The 27,133-nt window shown below is 33.2% G+C and overlaps 1 protein-coding gene across 5 annotated transcripts; it reads right to left on the bottom strand.

Annotated features, from left to right (window-relative positions):
* Window positions 1–57: 57 nt before the first annotated feature.
* Window positions 58–26,623, bottom strand: LOC143192350 (cGMP-dependent protein kinase 1). Of its 5 annotated transcripts, XR_013004757.1 has the most exons (15): window positions 26,470–26,614; window positions 21,311–21,478; window positions 18,024–19,020; window positions 14,517–14,653; window positions 13,621–13,750; window positions 13,104–13,363; window positions 10,491–10,587; window positions 10,233–10,430; window positions 8,713–8,898; window positions 8,512–8,652; window positions 8,227–8,456; window positions 527–727; window positions 303–471; window positions 180–235; window positions 58–140 (listed from the first exon to the last, which is right to left on the bottom strand). XR_013004757.1 is itself a non-coding variant. In XM_076397633.1 (14 exons), the coding sequence occupies exons 1-13, from the start codon at window positions 26,510–26,512 to the stop codon at window positions 320–322; spliced, it is 2,940 nt and encodes a 979-aa protein (XP_076253748.1). In that variant the 5' UTR covers window positions 26,513–26,614; the 3' UTR covers window positions 58–235; window positions 303–319. The 5 variants fall into 5 exon arrangements, 4 of the variants coding, with proteins under 4 accessions (XP_076253748.1, XP_076253750.1, XP_076253747.1 ...); XM_076397633.1 differs by having other exon boundaries at window positions 58–235; XM_076397635.1 differs by lacking the exon at window positions 21,311–21,478 and having other exon boundaries at window positions 58–235; window positions 26,470–26,623.
* Between the last annotated feature and the right edge of the window lie 510 nt (window positions 26,624–27,133).

Raw genomic sequence — 27,133 nt, 5'->3', positions numbered from 1 at the left:
GTAAAAGAATGTTTTATTTATTCAACATAAAATATTAAAGCTGATAAAAAAACACTGTAGGGGTATCTCTATATTACTGATACTGAATTATGCCTGCCTTGATATATAAAAATAATTAGCAATTTAATTATATTAATACAGTTTTATATAATTTGTATATTGGTAAATATTAAAGAACATTTTAGTAAATCATAGACCTTGTTTGTGCATGGCCTACTAAATATAACCAGATAATCTACAAAAGAATGTTTTATTTAGTCATATAAATTACTTGAATCAGTGTTTAGCACTTAATTACTAACAATATATAATACAGGTTTTAAAAATCGATGTCCCATCCGGATGTCTCGTCCGGAGGAATGTTCTTATCTTGAGGAAATCGATCGAAATTGGACGTGTCTAAGGCATCTCGGATTTTCGGTTTGATTGGTGCGGAAATTTGTCGTTCACCAAATTTAATCCAATCAAAATCTATCAGAAATGTTGTTATGTTTATGTAATAGTAAGATGTTGAATGATAGCTCACCTTGATACCATTTGTGCATTTTAATATCTCTAATTCCCCCTTTTTGCATACCCAGTCTTTCTGCTGGTCCCGGCCTACACAGTTTTTCTACCAAATTTCTCGCCTTGGGACTAACTGACGGGGGGAAATTGATAATTCCGTTTAATATTTTGTTGTATGTTCGCATGTGACTGGTATCTCCGGTTTTAAACGGTGTTTTGCCTATAAACATAAAGTAGTGACAAATAAAATTGAGCCTATCGTTTAATTAAATTCTATATTCTAAAGTTATGAATTCAGTTTCATAATTCAGCAAATTTCTTGACAGAAAAATAGAATTGCAACTGTTTATAAACTAATAATCTATTCAAAAACCCTGCAACGCTAGATAGTACATAGTCTATATTCTGTCAAAAGTTCTTCAAATCTTTTCCTTCCAGTTCAAGAATTTTGAAAAACTTTATAATAATAGTTTTGTGTAAAATGCCTATTCAAAGTTTTTTGTACATACGTCTTCAAGATGTTTAATGTATTGCCTGTCGCAATTTGTAAATTTCGATTTAGAATCACACAATATTTTCCTCTTCACTTTATTCTCGTTAGAAAGAGACACAATGCTGTCTGATTAGTTCGAACACGTAAACTAATGAGCCTGTCAAAGTCGTCCGGTTGTCAGACGTATGCAAAATTCTTGAACGCAATTGTGATAAGAGGTTATAACTTTAACCTATAAACTATTGTGGCTGTATAAATTAACTGTAGTTTTTAGATGTACTATAATGTTAAAATAAATTATATTTGATAACATTTTTGTTCAATTATTTTATTTAGATTAGATTTTTTTTGTATGTCAAAGCCAAACTGAACTAGAACTCAGAGTTAATGCGGCAACATTGCGACGTTTTGATGTCACAAATTTAGATGACGTATATACAAAATAACTTTGAATAGACTATATGTGGCTATTGTAATATAACTAATCAAAATATATTTTTTAAATGTATTATTATTTCACATACTCGCAATTAACTGAAAAATATTTTTATAACTCCAATGATATTTACATATACAGTTTACGACATTGACAGAAAATTAAATTACGATTATAGAAAATACTATAGAAAACGCGATTAAAATTAAATTACATCAAAAACACATTCCTTGCCTAGTAATAATTTAAATACTCGTTTAGGACCTAACCTAAAAGTGACATTAAAACGTCAAACTGAGAAGATTTTTGAAAGCATTGCAATGCTCTTTATGTATTAGTATTGAAATTACAATTTGTCGTTTTAACAAGGACATTAACAACGTCAATGTAACCTTATCTAATTACAAGTTATTAGTAGTGGCCATTTCTGGAGAATCCTAACGGGTATTCGGTAAACTTCGTTAGTTTCGGCCTGATTTTGCGACGTTGTCATTTACAAGCAATCGAGAGAGTTATTTTTTATCATGTACCATTTTTTAGTTAGCCCTAACCTTCAAAAGATGCGTGTATAAATTTTATAGCTGTCAGATCATTAGTTTGTGAATTATAGCATTTTGAGTGAAGCAACTTTTGTTATTGTGAAAAAAATGGATAAAAAGGAATTTCGCGTGTTGATAAAATATGAAGGGAAAACATACAGTTGAAGCAAAAACTTGGCTTGATGCTTGTGCTTGGCACTGAAGACGGTGACCGCAGTGGACGCCCATAAGAGGTTATTACCGATAAAAACTTTTAAAAAATCCACAAAACGATTTTGAATTACCGTAAATTGAAATTGAATGAAATAGCAGACACTCCAGGGATATCAACTGAACGTATACATCATATCATTCACGAGTATTTGGGTATGTGAAAGCTCTGTGCAAAGTGCGAGCAGCGCGAGCTCACTTTTGACCAAAAACGACAATGGATAGATATATGACAATGGATAGAACATGGATCCATCATTTCACTCCGAAGTCCAATCGACGGTCATCCGACTGGACTGCACACAATAAACTCGCTCCAAAGCGTGGGAAAAGGCAACAGTCGGCTGGCAAGGTTATGATGTCTGTATTTTGGGATGCGCATGGAATAATTTTCATTGACTACCTTGAAAAATAAAGGACCATCAACAATTACATAGCTTTATTGGACCGTTTGAAGGACAAAATCGCCGAAAAACGACCGCATTTGAAGAAAAAGAAAGTGCTGCTTCACCAAGACAATGCACCGTGTCACAAGTGACCTGTTAATTCCTCTTTGTTTTATGACTCTTGTTAAGTTATTACAGGAGTTCGGTTCCAACCTTTGTAGGGTGAAGACGTATTTTCAATACGCTCCAAGCTCTAGAAGGATACCTTTCTTTAAAAAAAACAGTATTTTATGACGGTTATTTAATTGAGTGTTAAAAACGCATAACAGATGCGGCTATCCATTTCTCAGCAGACCTAAAGTGTAGTGAATACTTGTTTACGTGACCACACAAAAAGACTGCATCTCATTTTTATTAGTGTTTTAAAATTATTTCCCCTTATTTTACAACAGTCCTTTTGAAATTCATTTATAGTATTTTTGGTCAAAAACTAGTGCAAAAAATAACGTAAGTGAAAAATGAAGTGCGTGAAATAAACAATGTATTTATTTTATTTTTTTATCCTCTGGAAATAAATAAAATATTAAAAATCTAAAAATGGCAAACCACAACGATTCAACCAAATCACCTGCACACTTTGATATAAGATTAGAACAATCAGCAATAACGCAAACTCCACCATCAGAATGGACTACAGTCATTAACAAAAAACGATTGAGAAGTCCAGAAGAAGAAATCGCGAGGAAACAAACAAGAATCAGTGACTATTGGTTACAGAAACCAATAGAGACAAAAAACAGCTTTAGCAACCTGTCGGAAGAAATTGAAGAGAATATACAACCAAGCCCTGAAAAAGTTGTTCCCAAACCACCACCAATAACAGTCTATAAGGTAGGAGTAATAAAACACATCCATGACCTATTGAAAACCATTACTACGAACTACATAATTAAAACAGTGAGCTATGAAACAATTAAAATCCAATTGTTCGAAGCGGAACACTTTAAAGTTCTAGTAAAAGAATTAGATGAGAGAAACACCCAATACCATACATTCAGGCCAAAATCCGAGAGAACATTTAAATTCGTGTTAAAAGGATTACATCACGGGACGGATTTTAACACCATCAAGGTAGCACTAGCCGAAAAAGGCCACGAGGTCGTAAATGTTCACAATATACGACATCGCACGACAAAAAAACTTCTGCCTATGTTCTATATTGATATACAACCTAATGGAAATAATAAGGCGGTATATGAAATCACCAAATTGGAAAATAATATTATTAAATGCGAACCACCACATATAAAAATAATTATACCACAATGCACGCGATATAGATGCGTAAAATGTGCAGGAGAACACAAAACAGGAGATTGTACTCGTAAAGTTCGCGATGAAAAAGTGAAATGTGCTAACTGTAACGTAAATCATCCAGCGAACTACAAGGGTTACGAAGTTCACAAGCAAGTACAACAGAAACTCTGTCCAGCCCTAAGAGAAAAAAACATCAACAGCAACAAAAACAATCCACACCTACCCGTCTACCCACCAGACAAAGTCAACCAGACATAACTTATGCCCAAATGGTTGAAAATGGTTCAGCACAAAATCGAGAGACGACATCTCAACCTACTGAAACTAGCAACATCTCTAGATTAGAAAACATGATGGCCAAACTAATGGATCAAATGAGTATGATGCTTGGTCTACTCACAACCGTCGTCAGCAAAGTTGTCTGGAATGCCAATGGGCTCCAACAACACGCCAGGGAACTAAAAATGTTCGTAACTGAACAAAATATTGATGTTATAATGGTTTCCGAAACACACTTTACGGACAAACATTATTTGAAAATTCCTAAATATAAACTTTATTATACAAATCACCCTGATGATAAAGCACATGGAGGTACAGCCATGATAATTCGAGATGATATAAAGCATTTCGAAAAAGAAAAATTCCGCAAAGAAATACCTGCAAGCCAACAGTATAACCATAGAGGAAGTCCATGGACCATTAGCAATTTCTGCGATTTATTGCCCACCCAAACATAACATCAAGGCAGAACCATTTCAAGAATTCTTCAGCACGCTAGGTAATAGATTTATAGCCGGAGGGGATTATAGTGCAAAACATTTAATGTGGGGTTCAAGAATAATAACCTCAAAAGGTAGAGAACTGTTAAAAGCAATAAAGACAGATAACTTACAACATATCTCTACTGGTGAACCAACATATTGGCCTTCAGACAGAAATAAAAAACAAGATACAATAGATTTCTGTATTACAAAAAATATTGATCCAAAAAAGTGTCAGGCAGAATCATGTTTCGACCTCTCTTCTGATCATTCACCAATAATAGTAACAATTTCTTCAAAAATAACCATCAAAGATAAAGCCCCCTTCTCTGTGCAATAATAGAACTAACTGGCTCTCATTTAGAGAAAACTTAGACCGAAGCATCTCTCTAAACTTACCGTTACAAACTGAAATGGATATAGAAATAGCAGCAATAAACCTTACAAAAAATATACAGGAGGCAGCATATTCCGCGACTCCTAACAGTGAAACATTTCCAAGAAAAAATATACATATATCATGTACAATACAGAAAAAGATAGCAGAAAAAAGAAAGTTACGACGAAATTGGCAACATCAAAGGACCAAAGAGAATAAAAGAAAATTTAATAAGGTAATAAAAGAGCTGAAAGAACTAATCCAAATTGAACAAAACCAAGGCATTCAGGAATACCTAGAAAACTTGACATCAACTGGGGCTATAGACTATTCGTTGTGGAAAACAACAAAAAAGCTTAGGAAATCCCAGCAGCATAACCCACCTATTAAAACAAACGAAAATAATTAGGCGAGAAGCAACAAAGAAAAGGCCGACATTTTCTCAAAACACTTAAAAAATGTTTTTAAAGCTTTCTAGTCTCAGCTACTTAAAAATGACGAAAATAAAATTACTAGCTTTCTAGATTCGCCATTTCAAATGGGTTTACCGCACGAGAAATTAACGGTCAAAAAAGTTAAATAATGAGAGAGAGTAATATTAAAAAAGCTCCTGGTTATGACTTAATTACCGGCAACATTTTAAAAGAACTATCAGAAAAGGGTATAAAACTATTAAATTTATATTTAATGCTATGCTACGAATTAATTACTTCCTTAGTATCTAGAAACTAGCTAAAATATTAATGATTCTTAAACCAGGAAAAATACCAGAAGATGTGACCTCCTACCGACCTATACGCTTATTACCGATAATCTCGAAAGTTTTCGATAAATTATACATAAAGAAGCTAAACTATATAATAGAAAAAAGAAAAATTATTCCAGAACATCAGTTTGGCTTTCGCAATAAGCATGAGACTATAGAACAAGTGCATAGACTTGTAAACAAAATAAACGCTGACCTAAATGCCAAAAGATATTGTTCGGCTGCTTTTCTAGACATATCTCAGGCTTTTGACAAAGTATGGCATACGGGCTTGCAGGTTAAACTAAAGAAACTTCTCCCTCATCCGGACTATCAGTTACTAAAATCGTATCTCACTGATAGACATTTTATTGTAAATCAAGATGATGAATATACCGAATTAAATCCCATATTTGCAGGAGTTCCGCAAGGTAGTGTACTGGGTCCAGTACTGTATCTTCTGTATACGGCTGATCTACCCACCACAAAAATAACTACTGTGGCAACATATGCAGACGATACAGCAATCTTAGCATCCCATGAAGATCCAGTCACAGCATCAATAAACCTACAAACCCACCTGGAGCAAATACAATTATGGTTGAAGACATGGCGCATTAAAGCCAATGAAACAAAATCCACGCATATAACGTTTACCCTGCGTAGAAGAACATGTCCACCAGTGAATATCAATCATCGTCAACCCCAAGCAGAGCATGTTAAATATCTTGGTATGCACCTAGATCGACGCCTAACCTGGAAGAAGCACATACTCTCTAAACGGAAACAACTGGGACTAAAATTATGTCAAATGTATTGGCTCATCGGGCGCAAATCCAAGTTATCATTAGATAACAAGGTATTGCTGTATGAGTCTATACTCAAACCCATTTGGGCATATGGAATCCAACTATGGGGTACCGCTAGCAAATCTAATATATCCATCATTCAACGGTTCCAAAATAAGGTGTTGCGTGCCATTGTTGATGCTCCGTACTATATTTCAAATAAAGTGATACTACGCGATATTCCTCTAGAACCTATAACGAGTGTAATTCAACGTGTTTGTGTGAAGTATTTCGAAAGAGTGTCAGTGCATCTCAATGTATTCGCTAATCTGCTAAATATGCGACGTGATAGTGAAGTGCGTAGACTAAAACGTTTAACACCACCTGATCTGATTACTGGACATATGTAGACTTTAGAATAAGACTAAATAGTTAAGATAATATTTTATACAGAAGATTGCTTAATGAAGTGATTTTCTACATGCCATGTATATATAATATAGACATAAGAAATACTTATTGCCAATAGGGCAGATTGTGGACTCACGAAGAGAAATAAAACAAAATAAAAAAATATCTGTCAATAGTTCGAACACAAAAACACCCAATGCCCAATAATCCACACTCCTATCGTGCCCCCTGTTGAGAACAATTTCAGGTGGGACGTATTCAGGATTTCCGCAAGGTAGTGTACTGGGTCCAGTACTGTATCTTCTGTGTACGGCTGATCTACCCACCACAAAAATAACTACTGTGGCAACATATGCAGACGATACAGCAATCTTAGCATCCCATGAAGATCCAGTCACAGCATCAATAAACCTACAAACCCACCTGGGGCAAATACAATTATGGTTTGAAGACATGGCGCATTAAAGTAAATGAAATAAAATCCACGCATATAACGTTTACCCTGCGTAGAAGAACATGTCCACCAGTGAATATCAATCATCGTCAACTCCCCCAAGCAGAGCATGTTAAATATATTGGTATGCACCTAGATCGACGCCTAACCTGGAAGAAGCACATACTCTCTAAACGGAAACAACTGGGACTAAAATTATATCAAATGTATTGGCTCATTGGGCGCAAATCCAAGTTATCATTAGATAACAAGGTATTGCTGTATGAGTCTATACTCAAGCCCATTTGGGCATATGGAATCCAACTATGGGGTACCGCTAGCAAATCTAATATATCCATCATTCAACGGTTCCAAAATAAGGTGTTGCGTGCCATTGTTGATGCTCCGTACTATATTTCAAATAAAGTGATACTACGCGATATTCCTCTAGAACCTATAACGAGTGTAATTCAACGTGTTTGTGTGAAGTACTTCGAAAGAGTGTCAGTGCATCTCAATGTATTCGCTAATCTGCTAAATATGCGACGTGATAGTGAAGTGCGTAGACTAAAACGTTTAACACCACCTGATCTGATTACTGGACATATGTAGACTTTAGAATAAGACTAATTAGTTAAGATAATATTTTATACAGAAGATTGCTTAATGAAGTGATTTTCTACATGCCATATATATATATATATAATATAGACATAAGAAATACCTATTGCCAATAGGGCAGATTGTGGACTCACGAAGAGAAATAAAAAAAATAAAATAAAATAAAAAAAAAGTTATTACAGTGAATTATTACGTACCGGTCAATAGTTCGAACACAAAAACACCCAATGCCCAATAATCCACGCTCCTATCGTGCCCCCTGTTGAGAACAATTTCAGGTGCGACGTATTCAGGAGTTCCCGCAAACGTAAACGTCTTTCCTCTGGCCGGCATTCGTTTCGCGAATCCGAAATCGGTCAATTTCAAGTATCCTATCTTATCGACCATCAAATTTTCCGGCTTTAGGTCCCTGTATATTATACCCTTACTGAAACACAACAAATATCGGTAAAAATGTCCTCGAAAGTAAGGTTATGGCTTACCTATGTAAATAATCTAACGATTCTATCACGCAGGCCACGTAAAATTTAGCGTCTTTTTCTTCGAAGCGCTTCCCTTTTTGTTTCTGGATGAGGGAAAAAAGATCTCCGCCTAGACAGGCTTCCATTAAAAAATATACGTACCTGTAAATAGCGCGACAGAGTCGGTAATGATGTGTAATTTATGTTACTTTTAATACGTACTTGTTGTCTTTATATGTTCGATATAACCTAACAATAAAGTGAGATTTACAGTTCATCTGGATTATTTTTTCGTTGTAAACGTGATTTTCCTGTTTCATATGTACTATCTCGGCTTTTTTCAGATATTTCAGCGAAAACACCAGATTCTTTTTCTTCTTGTGTTGTACCAATTCTACACGCCCAAATCTGTTATAACAAAAGCATTCTCAATATCAGGTTTTTTCAAAACAATAATTCCTACTATTAATTATTGTTTAAGTATATTTCTTCTTCTTGCTTCCTAAGAAAGATTATGTTAAGAACAAAATTTAAACGTCACTAGTTTTTAAGAATATTGTCCCTAAAATAAGAATAGTTATTCCATTGGGGAATGAAGTAAGTATTATTGTTGTTTATAATACATTATTTTTAGTTTCATAGCCCAAACTAAAGTCAATTTTCTTTCTCATTTTACTAATTAGCATTACTCTAGTTAAAAAGAGACAGAATGGAGTCCGATGCGTCCGAACATCTAACCAAATCGGTCTATAAAATTCAATTTCTCTTGGTACTGCTCGACACCGTTGTCTCATGTCAATGTAAATCTAATAAAACAACTTTAACCTATAAACTATTTGTGGCCGTTTAATTAACTGTAGTTTAAGTCCCTCAATAAATATGTATTAGATGTGTTATAATATTAAAATAAATTATATTTCATAACCTTATTTTGTTTCATTACTTTATTTACATTAGTATTTTGTTCTCAGAGACAACATAAACGAAAACTTAAATTTGGTACGTCAACGTTACATTATAGAGTTTGAAGACGTGCTTTGGCTCTTTTATTGGAAGGATAATAAATAATAGTTTACTGAAATAAGTGTTTATTATTCAAATAATCTAAAAATCTCATCAATTAACTGGTTTTTCTTAAGGGTAATGCCCTTTTTTTCATACTAATAATGACGTTTTTAAACCTATATGCATTCTGTCAAAAAAGTTAGCTTAATGCATTGTTAAAATCATGTCAGTCAAGTTGATGTCTATTTATAGTAATAATACGATGTTTACGATGAATAAAACCACGAATGAAATAATGTGTTATGAATTTAAGACATTAAATCCTTTGAAAATATCAGATACGTAGAAAATGCTCATTGGTCACTTATCATATCCTGGTATTGATTAGTACTTTTTCTCGGTAATATTTTAATTTGTGAACAATTTATTTTAAATATTTATAATAAAATACCGACAGATACCCAATTACCGACAGAAATAAAAAAAATTAATAATATAAGCTAATTCACCTATTGAATAAAAGATGGCGATATATGTAAAGAAAGGATAAAATTAAAATATCTTAAGAGAATGTATTCGAAGATTTTAAACGTGTTTTAAACGTTTAAATGATTCAACGTGTTTGTGTGAAGTACTTCGAAAGAGTGTCAGTGCATCCCAATGTACTCGCTAATCTGCTAGCTAATAAGCAGCTAGGCGTAAACTAAAACAAACTGAGGAACTGAGAAATCACTTACCCACCAATACCAAGAGTTGTTAAGATCTTTAGATCCGTCAATTTGATATCTTGATATTCAGCTTCAGCATCGTCTTTGAACGTCGTTTTTTTCACCTCAATCTTCGGTATTTCCACGTCCCCAAAGTGATTGATGAAGTCTGCCCTCGTTAACGTTAGACAATCAACGCCGGGCGCCTCGGCTGTCACCGTGGCTTGCCTAAAAATTAATATCGAAACATTGGTGATGACTGGAATGTCAAGTGATCACAACGCCGACCTTGTATCTTCCTTCTGCAAGGCCATTTCCCCGAAGCATTGTCCTTTTCCTAGCTTTCCCAGTACTCCGGCTCCAGTTTTGGTAATGGTGACAGTACCTTTAAAAGTAATTAGTAAATAGTCAAGGATAGGACTGTGAATTTATTCGAGTTACAACAGATAAATGACGGTGATGATGATTTACGATAAACAAAACGTATTTCAGACCTGATTATTCTAATGCAGTTCATAAATAACGTCTTGATCAATTAAAAATGTAAGTCACCAAACGAAACAAAAGCCTATAGACCTATATTACTGCTGCCAGTAATATCTAAGGTTTTTGAAAAACTCCTGTTAAAAAGAACAAAACCAATCATAGAGAGAAAAACCTAATACCAACACACCAGTTTGGGTTTATTAACAAGCATTCAATAATTGGCCATGTCCATAGAATAACAGATGTTATTGAAAAATCCTTCGGTAAGGTTTAGAATGAAGGTCTTGTTCATAAACTACAGAAAATATTACCAAAGCAATACACCGAACTATTAAAATTGTACATTACAACCAGAATGTTCAGAGAATGTTAGAGTCAAACAAGAAGAAGCTTACTCTAAAATAAAAAAGCTAAAGCAGGTGTACCACAGAGAAGTGTATTTGGGCCAATGCTTTATCTACTCTACACTTGTGATATACCACAAATGGAGAATATTATGATGGCTACATTTGCTGATGATACTGCGATTATAGCTGTCGGAGACAATAGTGAAGAAGCCTCGCGAAAATTACAAAAATTACAATCAGATCGTACAAGCACCTATAACATTAAATAATACTATCATTCCATATAGAAATAACGCTAAATATCTCGGACTGATTTTGATGCAAAACTTTGCTGGAAGGAACATATAAAGAAGAAAAGAAAAGAACTGGAACTGAAATATAGAAAAATGTATTGGCTAATGGAAGACAATCAAAATTATATAAGCAAATACAGAAAACTATCTGGACATACGGAGTTCAAATATGGAGATGTTCTGCAAAAAGTAACATAAACAAAATACAAGTTTTTCAGAACAAAGTTCTGAGAGGTATTGTGGGTGCACCCAAATACTATAGGACAGATTTTCTACATTGAGACCTTCAAATGCCCACACTAGGTCAAGAAATCAAGAGAATTGCAAGGGGGCATGAGGAAAGACTCCATTCGTATGAGAATATTGAAGTATTGCAACTTTTGGATACAACCAGAACAGGACACAGACTCAAAAGAACCAATCCTTCTGATCTTGTGTAGTGTTGACTAATGAGGTGCATATAATAAAAAATACAGCAGTGACATGTATATACATTATTTCACCAGAGACTGAGATAGGGCCGATGGGGCCTCCTACTTATATACCTTGATTTAAGTTATCATAAAGACAAGACAATTATAGGTTAGTCGGAAACGACTAGTAACAATGTAATAATTAAATAATTTAAAAAAATTAAAAAAATTCAAAATTTATAGAACACTTTTTCAATTTTCTTGAAATTAATGTAGGTTCTATTTCGAAATGACTTTCTGGTACGCCTGGTAGAATTCTTCTTCTTGCGACCAAGATTCATGTTAAACGCAAGATATTTTGTGGAAACATCGAAAGTTAATCATTCACAAGTTTTCAAACCTTTAAATCCACTCTATCTCATTTAAACTAGTGAAATCAACCAATTTGAGCAATATATTGCAGGAAAACTTATCACATTAAAAACAAAGACGTAAAAATGTTGTTGAAAAATGAATAAATTATGTTTTGAATGTGCTCCGTTGGAGTTTCAATCTGTTTCAATCTCACGAAATTGAAATCAAACAATAATTGTGCCCTCTATAAGAAACAGGAAAAATCAAACACAAAATACCCTTCGAAATTAATTCACGTTTACAATAAAAACACTGCAGGTTTTCCGATTTTTCGGAAATTCTAAAACAACATGCGGCAAACAAAGTGCCGCTACCATTTTGATTGCCTATAACTTTGCTCGAAGAAAAGATTAGTAAGTTTGGTTTTCATAAAATGTTTATTTGCTCTTTATATATATTTTTTCGTTATGATTGAAAAATTATATCAGTTAAATGATGACCATGATTCACTATGCAACTTTCGGCTCTTTTTAAGTCATAAACTTTTGATTTTAAAAAACCCCATAAGAGTCTGGTGCTGTTATATTCGGAGAACTGGCTGGCCATGCTAAATCGCCACTTCTCGAAATTAGTCTTCGTGGAAAAACATCATTCAATAATTGAATTATTGAACCAGCTGTGTCTGCTGTGGCCTCATCTTGTTGAAACCACATTTCCTCTAGTCCTGGCTCTTCCATCAGGCACAAGAATATTTCGAATAATGTCTTGGTACCGTTCAGCAGTCACAGTAACTGCAATACCATGGTCATTTTCAAAAAAAGTGGCAATAATGGAACGATTACTTTCAATAAATATCCACAATAAAATTTGGACGTCTACACAACACTATAGTTAAAGCGAAACTGAGCAAAACGTAACTTAACCAAGATGGCGCGCAATCAAAGTGGTCGGGATGTAAATGTATCGGGATTTTTGCCCCATCTTTTATAATATACCGTTGTTATTTACCAGCTCTGATGATGTAGAATTTGTCACCCTTGTCTCCTTGTCTAACGATGGTGGTTGATGGCGGGAAGAACTCCGGCTTCAACAAGTTGGATACCTGTCGAAGTACCTGCTCGTTGACCACATTGAGATAGTCGACGTTCTTGAGGAAAGCCAAGTTCTCGTCTTGCTCCTTCAGGTTGGAGCTGATGACAATCTGCTGGTAGATATCACGACCCAATACCCACACAGCACCGTCTGTGACTGCTTGAATGGTGGCTAATCTAATATAGGAGAACGATCAATGATCAAGGATTTTGAAAAAATCTATTTTGATCGTTAATGAAAGTTTTAATACCATGTCGAGCAATAGCCCAATTGATTATCCATTAATTATTATTTTCAACATCTCAACATATCAAAAGTGCCTTCGATCAAGGCACTTTTGATATTAATAACTCATTTTTTGTATTACAGCGACAGTACGTTATATAAAAATATGGTTTAGAATAAATATGTTAATATAATTAAAAATACATACCTTTTTGATTTGTATAAAATTGCAAGTTCTCCAAACACCCGAATGTCATTGAACTCTCCTACCACTTTTCCTTTTTTTAATATCCTGAATTTCCCACGCATTGACACATACATCTCCGATCCCTTGTCATCTGCAAAAAAACACCAGTACCCTGTAGCATTTAACCAAATTATTTTTAATGTATTTTATTTCGTTCCTCGTTCAAATATATTGAAGTTCACGGATATCATACAGATCCAGGACGAACGAAACCTTTTTTTTTTTTCATTAGTATACAGCGATGGCTCATGAATACAAGCGACTATTTTTTAAATATTCGTTCAAAGAAATACATAACTAGTAAAATTGTGTAATTTTGGGAATTTAATCACAAAATGTGTATCATGTTAATATAAATTGCGAAAAAAATTTATCTTTATAAATAACATTTAGGAGTTTACTATCATTTTTTTGTCATTTTGGATATTATTGCAGCAAATTTAAGGATAAATTCACCTTTTGTCCTAAGCCTGATAAAGAATAGATACGACGTAAACAGGCTGTTATTCTTTCAAAAGATTACTGGATGATATCAAATAGGTCTTTACTTCTTATAAAATGTCAAATAACAAACAATCTGGCAGATACTCTGCAGATTATATTACTACATATTGTGGTCACTCCCATGAAAAGTCTCAAAATAAACGAATTAATTGTTTAACAGCCCTTGCCATTATTTCTGTTGAAAAAAGTTTATCTCCGAAATAAACAATTTAATGATGATTGGTGATTACAAAATATGCGAATAGAAGAGAAAGTTTTTTTTGCAAATAATCGTAAAATATCTTAAAATGCTTACTAGAAGCTATCACAACTAGCAATAAACATTCGTTTTAATGATTCGTCAATTGATTTACCTTGTTTTATAATTTTCTGTTTGGCCTGTACTTTCCTAACCTGCATCGCGTTAATGATATCATTTAAACATTTCCCAGATATAACTTTGCTGAGAAATTCATTGTTCTGGATGGCCTGTTTAATTTTATTCTGATCCCTGAAACAAACAAACAATTATAGAATTTAGGAAATGCCTTTTTCATCTATCTAGATGAGAAAATTAATCTTCAAGTGAATAAGCCAATACAAAGACAAAAATATAGAGAATACGTTAAAGAAGTGTTGAAAATATTAGTCTCTCTCAAAAAAAGTTATTTAAAAATACTAAACTACACCTAAATTCTACATCTAAATTATTATTGTAACCTTTTTGGAACAATCAGCTGGAAAAACTTCTGAAAAAAGTCACAATATCAAAAAGAAATAACAAGTTCATTAAGATAATCTCCTCTCTCATGCAGTTCAGAAGAAAACACATATAAAGTGAATTTATTTCAGAGACATATCATCAATATCCTATGTACTCGCCAAGTTTAGTTCATTTTTAAAAAATCCTTGATGATTTCTATAAAACGATCCAATCGTTATTTATTTTCGCAAACTTATTATAACACCTAGTACCTAGAATAATGTTACAAACAATAGTAGTCAACAATAAACAATATTATTGATGTTTTGTTTCAATTTTAAAGAAACTATTTCCTTTTATCCAAAAAAAATGCTATAAAACAATTTCAACGCTTAAATCATCAAAATCATAGCAGATTTACCTCTATAAACTTTATGAGTCATAATAGTAATATGTACTAATGATAATTAAAATTAGCTTATTAGATCACCTAGATCACCCTAAGTTTAAAATGATTTTTGTTTATACTTTATTGTCGAAAAATTTATCTGGAAACTTTGGAACCAGTGTATTTGAAACAATCTCCATCCTTAGGAAGTTATTTTAAAAAATGTTTCATCAATACTACTTTTAAGTGCAGTGATGATAAAAGAACTGTACGTGGAAGTACCGAAAGAACGTTTTTTTCGCCATCTCTGCGTCCAATTCCTTTTTATCCAGTAATTCGTTCTGTCTCTGCTATCCCATAGACTAAAAGAGCAAGAGAATTTGGTAAATCCAGCTTGTAGTAGAAGCAATATCAAACATCACGCCAGTAACCAGGCTGGGTAAGACCGGATGTCTTTTGAGATGGCTTCTAATTCTAATTGGTAAAAACAGATTTTTTTAATCTCAAATAAAGCACAGAAAAAGGTTAAATATTAAGAATTGTTCAAGAATACGTTTTTTATTAGTTAAACCAGATAATTTACAAGCGGTTTATAGTTACAGAAATAATTCAACATAAATCATATCGAAATAAAACACACTTCATAAAAAAAACACTCAAGTTTGACTGAGGATTAGCTTGATTGACGTTATCGTCGATATTTGTAACAATAAATGATAAATATATTGAGGATTATCTTTTGGCGATTGAGAATTTGTTTAAAATTTAGTGGACGGGTTTTTTGGGTAATTGTATAGCGTCATTCGATACCCAATATTGAACAAATTTGATATTGTTTAAGAAAACAGGATAAATTAATTGTTCAATTAATGCAATTATTCGACTTTGTACCTATTTTGACTGGGATATTAGCAATGGAAATTAAAATACGTGTAATATTATAGAGCATTTATAAAGCATCTCGTTAAATTTGTAAAATGGAAGATAAATATTAGTCGTTGGACTTAGTTCGTAGCGTTTAAAAAAAAGTATTTTCATACATTGGGCTGGGTTTATATACGGAGAATTCAAAGACCCCCTACATACAAGCATGAGAGAGGATCTTGACATCTTCAACGATGAAGTTTTTACCATGACTAGACCAAATAAGCTACAAAATATCAAAAGAATTAATAAAAATTAGAATATGAAGTAAATTACCACCTAGAAATTAGAGAATAGATTAAAGAAAGACGATAGGCTAAAAGAATATGGCACAGAACCAGAAATGGTGTAGATATTTAATAGAATTAGTAATCAGACAAATCAAAAGATTAAATACGATAAAGGAGCTGCTGTGAGATTACTCGCCATGGAAAGTAAGTCGGAGTTTTTAAAGACCAATTATTACAGTACCGACTTTTAAAAATAATTCAAGCTAATAGGTTCGACGCAGCTATGAAAACTCTGAATTATTTATATAACATTTAGCTAACATATTCCAACCGAATGATATAGAATCTATAATGGAGACAAATCCTGTTTATCAGGCCTATGTAGCTGTAAATTTGATTTCTTCTATGGATAAGTTACCATGGAGTTTGAGAACAAACTCAACGCTAAAAAGCCTCCTGAAATTGACGATACTTCACCTGAGTTATTGAAAGACTTGCCATAAGAAGCAATCATCATGTTGACATACATATTTAATGCCTGTTTGAGACTAAATGCTCAGAATGCTCTAAGGTTGCTCGAATAGTTAAGCTCAAAAAACATGACAAATCGACAGAACAAGCCAGTTACTTGAGAAGCTGCTGTTAAAACGTATTAAACAATTTATAGAAACGCCATATTACCAGTTTGGATTTTGAAATCACTACTCAACAATCGACCAAGTGCACAGAGTAACAGCGGTCGTTGGAAAGGCATTCAGAGGAAAGAATACGAGTCATTGAAGAACTTTTTTCCTCGTTGGCTTGTGTACCAGATGTACCGGGAAGTCATTACCGATTTTTCTCAGAAATGTTCCTAGGCTAAGTATACATTGTTATGATTTGATACATGTCACTTTATTCTTCTAGCATCAAGCTTCAAAGCCATACATGTTATATGTTGTGGAAGTAATACCATCATAGATTTATATATCTTTGAATATGTCAAGTTTCATATCCCAAAACGTGTATTTTTTGCACGCATTACTTTTCAAAAATTCAACAGAGGTGATTTTGATGTACAAGGCAAAGGACGTTTTGATAGACCGAAAACGTTTGATGATGAGAAACTGCAGAGCTATTGAATGAAGGCCCAACCCAAACTCTCAAACAATTGGCAGAAGCGGTAAATGTAGCCCAAAAAACGATTAGCGGCCGATCAGGAGCAATGGAGAACATGCATTGACCGAAAAATATCTAGAATGGGCCGAAGACACGATAAAGTGATTTTAAGTTAAAGAAAGATTGAAGACGCTTGGATGGGACATGTTATCGTACCCGCCGTACTCTCCAGATCCTGCCCCTTCCGATAAACAACTTTTTGCATTAATGGGACGGGATGAATGGTTTTATTCAAAGAACAAAAGGTTCTTTTGGTGGCATCCATAAATTGCCTGAAAGATTGGCATGATGTATAGAATCAAATGGCAGATAACTTGAATAAATATATTTTTCCATTTTCTTGAAAATTATGTAGTTTTTTCAAAAAAAAAATCGATAATGATTTAAAACTAGTAGGAATAGTACCTATTGGTAGGAAGTTATACTGATTTGGATAACTATATCACTGAAATATAGAACCATCCACCAAGATACTTACTCTTCCGATTTTTCATATACTGGTAATGTGTCAGCCAACGTCACGGGAGTACCAACTTGAACACCAGATCTCCTTCTGTCACTTTGACTGACAGGGTGTCCATCGGATGATACGCTGGCCACGCTGGTTTTTCTATCATCCGCCAGACTGTGTAGAGATGAAACAGAGACATTCCTTTCAGGCGATGTCACACTTAACAACTGCATTGACGCTCTACTCTGTTCGATTTCCTTGGTCTCCGTGACCTTGACCGGATCAACAACAGTTTCTGATATCCGAGAAGTCTCAAGTGTTGACGATTGTCGTGTCTTGCTTGTTTGTGAGACCTGTAGTACCGTAGTCTTGACAATATCCGCTTTGCTTGTTGTATCTTCGATGGTATTGCTTGCTGCGATGCTGTCTGCTTCTTTATCATTCGTAATCTTCGAAGTGGCACCATCTAGAATGAGTGGTTTCGGTTCCGGACTTGCTGGTATAACTGATGGAGTGGCTGTGTGTGAGACTATCTCTGTATTGTTGGTGATGTCAGTACCATTAACTTTCAGAACACCAGAGTGCTTCAACTTTGAACTGGATACATCATCTAGAATGGTTTGTTTCCGTTCCGAGTTCGCAGGTATAACTGGCGAAACCACAACGGTCTGCTCTGTTGTGGTCGTCTGTGAGACTGCTTCTGTTTTGCTGGGAATGTCGGTACCATTAACTTTCGGGGCCGCAGCTTTCTTTTTAACCGGTTTCGTCTTGGAACTCCTCGAAGACGGTCCAGTTTCTGTCTTGTTCGATTTGGAAGTGGAGACATCGTCTAGAATGGGTTGTTTCGGTTCTGGATTGGCATTTACAACTGGTGGAGCCGTTGTCTGTGAGACTGCTTCGGTTTTGCTGGGAATGTCGGCACCATTCACTTTCGGGGCACCAGACTGCCTCTTATCCGATTTCGCCTTGGAGACTCTCAGAGATGACCTAACTTCTGTCTTTTTCAATTTGGAACTGGAACGTTCTGAAAATAAAAACGAAATTGTGTACATTGTGTGGCTTGTTCGGGAATGATTTTGTTATTTAATTTGAGATTGTTAATCGGATTGGCAATAAATTCATGTCATGTATTTGACTTCGTCTAAAACTGTTAATGTTAAATTTTGAAATTATGATACTTTTAGGAATTATAAAACATTGGTCCTTAAAAGTAAAAGAAATATCACTCTTGATTTTTGACTTCATCAGAATTGGACAACCATTTTCTCATAATTTAAAATCACATGGCACATATATTACAACTAGTTATTAATTACATTTATTTAGTTATTTTTGCTTCAGAAGAACAATACTTCAGTGCACAAGTCCAGATCTAAGATTGCAGACCTACACTTTATTAGAATTTGATGCAACTACTATCGTTGCTACACCTCACATAATTTTAAACCACAGCACAGTCTCTTCAACTGCACTGTTATCGAGTGGTTTATGTTTACGCATCTTCTTGATGGCTTCTTGCATACCGTTTAATTTTTTCGATGACTTTTAGTACTCTTGGATCTCCGTGGATAGTTTTTTTACTTCAAACTTTTTAGGCTTCTATGATGATTAATTCAGTGTAAGTTCTATTATCGCAAAGAGTCATTAGAGCTTGGTGGTGGTATATGTTTCCCGTATAGTCCTGATTTGATACCACTTAAGCGATTATCTCGATAACTGAGATGCGGAATTACGTGATTGAACATACAATATGTTTATTTTCCATATATTTTCATATATGTATACGTAAATTTAATTTTACTGAAATGTATTTATTGCCAACAAGATTTCATAAAAGTAGAACAGTTCCCCTTCTAATATTTTTCACTCTACTTCTAAATAGACGCTGCTCAAACATATTTTCTAATATATTAAGGAAGCTCTACTCAAAATGTATTAGATGTATGACTTAATTTGTACAGATTTTTGAAAAAAATTATTTCGTTTTTCGTCATCTCAAGTAACCTATCTATATACAGTCTTTTCTACTGATTGTTTATCGACTAGGTCAAGTCGCAAGGTGTTTTCTGCAGCGTGTACTGGGTTACGTGGATTATAGCCACGATTTTTTATGTTTAAAGTTCGTTGCATTCCAATTTTCCACTAGAATATCCTAGTTTTTCGATTAGATGCCTTCAATCTTATCATACCTTAGATAAGTTGAATTTTCGCCCAAAAACATGCAACATTACTACTGTTCCTGTTCTGTATTACTACCGATTCCTGTTGTTCGGAATAGTTTTCCTTCAAACTCAAAAAACCGGGATAATATTTACATTTTAAACAAGTAGTCCCGTATGGAAATACAGCCAAATATCTTGGCACGACCCTTGATGTTAATCTCGGGTGAAAGCCACAAGAAAACGTGAAAACCTCTAGCCAAAAAATAAAGAAATATACCAGCTTTTGAGTAGAAATTCAGTTCTGTCAGTATATAATAAGATTTAGCTTTACCAACAAGTCTTGAAACCAGTGTAGAAGTATGGTGTTCAACTCTGGAGATTTACCAGCCAAAGAAATAGAAATATCATACAAAGATTCCAGAATAAGACACTGCGAAGTAGTGTTGATATTCCATGGTACATTCGTAACGACAATCTGCATAAGGACTGAAGATAGGAACTGTCGATAACGTTATCAAGGTATAAGGCCAAAACATGAACGGAGGCTCCATCACTATATAACACCAGATCTATTTCAATGAAGTTACAAGTACAAGTAAATTTTAAGTAGAGGACATGAAAAACAGCTGTAGCTGTAGTTGTAATTTTAAAACCATACCAAATTAGGATAAGCAAATAGCTTATTAGTGTTGATTAACTAGATTACTATAACAAATACTTTAAAAAAATGTAAATATAATTTTAAGCTCGAAAAAATCTGTAAACATCAAGTCATACTTATCATATGTAGACAAATTACGAAATTACTTTTTTTCCAACCTATCATAAATAATAATAAAAGAATAACGGTACAAAATCCAACTGTCAAATGTGTTAGGTATGATATTTAACAATAAAGAATTAATATAAAAAACAAATACTTAATACGTAATACTTTAATACGTTATTTCAACGATGATTTTAAGAAACCTTTATAATTAAATACCATATCTAAATAAACGAGACACAGACATAACGGCACAGTAACAAAATAACGCTCGTATTAGTTATCCCTTTACTAAAAGAACTTAACACAATCAATGTTAATCTAAAATGATACAAGAAAAGGGACATATGATGATGATACCAATATGTGTAATTTATGTCTCATACCCCGTATGGGTAAGTACTGTAAATCAAGTATGCTATTTCCAATAACAGCGTCGTTATCCACGGTCGCAGCCACTATACGTGTACGAGTTTTCTGACTATTTAGTTCTTGATTGATACTTTGTGACATATCTTCGTACCTGCTATTTTGCGAATGATTTTTTGTGATTTCTATAAAAGAAAAAGTACGTGTAAAGATATGCCTTCAAATGAAATAGTTTCGTTACTTAAATGTACAATAATTTCAAATAATTTAGAATACTAGTAGAATAATTTAAATTATCTTCGTGAAAGGGCCAAATCAATTGATTTCAAAGCTTCTCAGTTGACTCCGGGTAGTGTCTTGAGACCACTCCTGCATCTGCTCTACACCGATGATTTCTCAACAACAAAAACCAATAGTACTTGGAACATTTCTGACGATACATCTATTATGACAAAAGATATATTCTGCCTAAGGTTGTAGAGAAAAATACAAGTAGCAATCAACAATGGATCTACAAATGGACAAGAGACTCGGAAATACAATTTAATATCTGCAAAGTATCATGTTAAATAAACAACATATACTATCAACTTAACCTAAAATCAAAGAGATTGCTTTATTCGTCAATCATAAAGCCTATTTGGACCTATGGTGTTCAAATATCAGGTTGCATAAAACATCAAACGAACTAGTAATCCAACTAAACCAAAACAATGTTCTACGTTTAATTACCAATGATTATCGCTAAGTAACTAACGAAGAACTGCACGATGACCTCGAAATCAAATGGATATACGAAGATTTCGCATTAAAACATGAAATAACGTTGCTAAATTACAGCAGCTGATAAGATGAGATATTAACAGTTACAGAAGTGAGCAGAAATTCTGCGAAATAATATTTAAAAAAAAAACAATCATCAATCTTAAAATCAATATGATACAATAAATAAAGAGAATCATATAACTCGTCCCAAATTAACTTGATAACAAACTAGGCTGTTAACAAGATTTCACTTGAAAAAAACAATGGAGAAAAAACATGAACTTCCACCACTGGAGTACAAGGAATCTATAATACAAGCTGCACTGAATGTTAGTATAGACATGGTCACTGAAATATCTCAAAAAACGAAAAATATAATCTTGAATTCACCGAAAAAAACCGTCCTCATACGAAGCGGGTGACGAATTAAGATTAGCTCTATGTTATCTCCATTAGAGATTAAATATCTGAAATGTATAAAAACAATGAGTAGTTTTTCTATACAAACATAATTTAATACAATTATTTCAAAGGAAACTGTTAGTCTGAAAAGTATCGAAGAGGTCTAATATAACTTCCGGATATTGCCTTTAAAGAATTCAATTTTTAAAAGCATATAATAAACTGAAGGAAAACTTTAATTAATTGCAGATATATCGTACTTCATGCTGGAAACAGTAATGGTTAATAACACCTTCGGTTTGGATGGATTCGATCAAACACATTGAAGAAGAAATTGACAAATGACGGAATTGTGAAGAAATGTTAGATAGATTGGAAATTAATAGCTTAGTTATTTACTTAAATGAAACTTTCTAAATATGATATGATTCAATGCTGTTAATTTCTAAGACAGGGTGATAAGAATGGAAGCAAGTAAAGGTGACTATATAATTAATATAAGAAAACTATAAGAAATGTTATTGTAGAGTGTAGAAGATTTATGTGCAGAGATATGTGTGTAATCGTTAAGAATATACATGAGCATTTGGTTAAAATTTATCAGGAGAGAAAGAATACTAACTGTTTTACAGATATGGCAAATGAATTAAAGAGAATGAAGTCATTAAATCTAATTTTATCAAGAAAAATGTATACAGGTATTAACAGAACAAACTAAATGTCTTTACAAGGAAACACTGTACCGAAGGACACAAGAACTAAACGTAAAAGATAAATATGCTGTCCAATAAAAGTAAAATATATTACTTGGATATACAGTTGTTAATTTGCTGGATTAGACCTCTAGGGGATACAACTACCAACACGCCTAGGACTCAAACTCCTAGGTAGAATGGAAAGGAGTTCAATGTAAGTATAATCAAACATCACCTCAAACTATTATAAATGTGTACGTAATTGTAGTTTTAAGTCCTTCGATAATATATACATTAAATTTACTATAATATTAAAATAAATTACATTTGATAACAGTACTTTTGTTTAATTATTTTATTTGGATTGGAATTTTGTTGTATATCAATGTTGCGTTACAAATTTAGATGACGTATGTACAAAACCTCTTTGGATAGACTTTATGTCAGATATTCATATTATTTTGTTCATACTCTGTACATTCTTTCACTACGTATGGTAGTCCGTGTGTTATCTGTTGTTTTAAGATTGTTATCACGGTACCTAACTTTATTTGCGATTTTGTAATTTATATTCTCGTTAATTCTAAACCCAAACTTCCTTGTAAAATGAAAAACAAATATTTGCGTTTTGTATAACTAGCTTTAAATGCTCATTGACATAATAGCATAACGTTTGGTTGCTTTCTATTCAAGTAAAGGTACTATTTTTAGCCAAGATACATACTAATTAGACATGATAGGTGAATACCTGGAATACTCGTCATGTATTAGTCATATAGGCGAGTGGGCTAAGGTGCAGTGATATTATTCGGATTGACTTGATCCGTTTCCCTAATTTGACAATCTAATAATCATAGAAAAGTTTATTGACGACCTATTAATATTCTCTTGAAATTTTGGGATGGAATGAACGGCACTGATGGTTTTTTCATTTTATCTCTCTAAGTAGTTTGTTACTTCTTGATTAGAATTCAAGTGTTTACCTCTTTTCTCCATCGTAGTTTGGCATGGCATCTTTTTAGGGTCATATTAAAATTCAACTCGCTTTTCTTGCTACTTTAATTTCAACATTAAAATTAATTAACACGAAACATTTGAAGGAGACCAAGAAGGGTAGCTAATTTAAAATTCAAAAAAAAACATAAAAAAGCTGTTACCATCGTATGGGTCTTTGAAGAGTTTGATCAAAGGTGAAGAGATTTAGGTGCTCAAGATTCGGAAGTATCACTAAATAGTTGTGAAAAAGATCAAACTTTTCGTTGAAGCAACATATTGTCATTATAGTCAAATATATACCAATGCTACGTTACAAGCTGGAAGAATGGTTATCTAATATCGGAAAATAATGGAATGATAAATGGTGAATCTTTAAAGAGATAAACATGAAATTAGATGAGAATCACACTCAAAGGTCCAAAAACAAGATGAATTTGACCTCAAAATAAGAAATATCCACTGTAACTTATTTAGATTTCCAATGAGGAGGTTATTAAATACCGAGGAAAGGTTATTAAACGTATCCAATCTCATCATAGTTCAATGATGATTATTTTGCTAGTTCTCGAATAATTGTATATTTATTGATATTTTTGGTGAAAAAATTGGCTTGCTAACAGATATGGTGACGTGAACCGGAGTTTAAATGGTGACCCACGGACATCAACGGTGCTCATCATTTGAAAGAGAGAGAAATTAAAGAAGTCATTTCAACACGTCTCTAGAATCTGCAACACGATTTCGAATAACCGTTAATTAAATAAGAGAAAGTATAATTAACGCCGCTAACAATTAACAGTACTGTGTTCATTAAATAACGTTTTTTTATAAGTAAAATGTGTCCATGTGTTTTAAATATATACAAATCAGCTTAATAAGCGTAATAATAAACCAGCACTAATTAATATGACAAAGTTAAAAGTCGTATTACCGACATAAATGATGCTTGTTGACTAGACAGCCAGTTAAAACAGTTTTTTTTTTAGATAAAAGGAATATGATGTATTTTTTTAACGTTAAGATGATTATATTCCAGCAAATGCAGTTAATAGTAAAATCTATAATATTATTTGATTGATGTACAAAAAAGTATACGAAAACATTGTTCAAAATGTATAACATATAATAGTTCATTCAATATGCTATTTAACTCCATTTAAGCCCGATAAAATATTATCAAAATGACATTCAGTTGAATGGATAAGTTAGCCATTTAAAAACATTTTATTTTTTACAACACAAATGCTTATTTTAAGAACAAAAATCATCATTCTTTTAAATAGTCATAAAACATTTAAACTTAACGCAAGTTGAAATAAATTAAAACTTTAACTGCGTCAATAATATAACTTCTTTGTCGTTATATAAGGTGTACAAATATGATATGGCCCATTCTCTGATACCTTTGTTTTGACTACGTTGGATCACTAACAAATCTGCAATCTTATATTTTCAACCCATAATACCAAATACGCTTTATTATGAGTACCTTTTCATCTCTCCCTTTTTTCAAGTGAAAGACGATGAGTATTTCACAGTAAACACCATCAACAGTAAAAGCCCCTCAATGATGGACGTAATAGTGTAAAAGAATACCAACATGCTGTTAAGTGAACATGGAAACCGAACATGGTTAATCAAGAACCATTCAAAGTATTCATTTAAATCTTTATAAATAAAACTTATGTCACGAAGATATCAACTAATCGTGGTTTATCGCATTTTAGTTTCCTAGAAGACTTGAAAAGTAAACAGGCGCCTTCAAAATTCCCGCGATTCATTGTACTCTCCTGATTTAGCACTGTGTGATTTTAACAGCAACACGTCATGCAGTTTTGCTCTAGATGCTCTTGCTTTTGTCAATGATTTTTTCCTGGTAATATTGTGAAAAAGTAATGTCAAATGACAGTTGATGCTTTCGATTTGATGTATCACTGGAAGATTATTGTCACCTGTCAAACCGAAGTGTCTCCAAATGTAAAAAATAAAAGCGATATCAACTTACAAGAAGGGTGAAACGAAATTTGTATACCAAATTTACGTGTTGTTTAATATGTAATTCATTATTTAGCAGGAATTAGGAATATTACGTGAAAAACAATGATGTGTTTATGCTTTGTCATTTTGTAAATTATATAAATAATTAATTTAATCATTTTTATGGGTTCACGTATAAGAATCATTTGTATCACAATGAGAATTATGATCTTAAAGTAAATGTATCCCAGCTGAGAGATATCGTATCGTAAATATTTGATTATCTAATAACAGAGCGCAACTAACAACACACTTGACACGGGCGGTTTCGAAGATCTTACTTGATACGATGTACTTTTTGCTAACTGGTCGCCAACAACGCATTTTCACTGGTTCGAAAAACTTCGTCACACAATACCAATAACATTTAAACAACCACGACACATTCAGTCTCGCTCATTACCCGTCTAAAGGACGAACTTGAAGTAATGGATCTTTCCGCCTAAAGCTATTGATAAGATTAAGATTATTATTTTTCAAGTTTTATTATGTTTGCTACCTGGGTTACTCGCAAGGAAATATTATCAGATTATTGGCTACGCAATCAAGCCTTACATTTGTAAGGTTATCTCTAAACCCAGGGCGTAAAATAAAAATTATAATTAATAAAACAATATAAAATAACCTAATATCTTAAATAAACATAGACAGAGATCAAAATAATTGAATAATAAAATAATATTATATAAACAAAGCAAACTTGTATGTCGAGGTGGTCAGGTAGTAAAAGGTCAATTGAAAATAAATTTTTTTGGCAAAATAATTTTTTTTATTACTGATTATAGCGACCCTCCAACTTTTCGATACAATTTTTGTAGCACGATTGGTTTTTGCTTCAATATAGGCTTCAATTTCATCGACCACCTCTTCATTTGACGAAAATATCTTCCCAGCGAACATTCTTTTGATATCTAAGAACAGAAAATAGTCGCTGGGGTCCAGATC

Source organism: Rhynchophorus ferrugineus, unplaced genomic scaffold, assembly GCF_030347505.1.
Source record: "Rhynchophorus ferrugineus isolate W39M unplaced genomic scaffold, kcgeb_rfMv2 rfM3, whole genome shotgun sequence".
Classification (NCBI taxonomy): domain Eukaryota; kingdom Metazoa; phylum Arthropoda; class Insecta; order Coleoptera; family Curculionidae; genus Rhynchophorus; species Rhynchophorus ferrugineus.
This window is presented reverse-complemented; position numbering and strand designations above follow the sequence as displayed.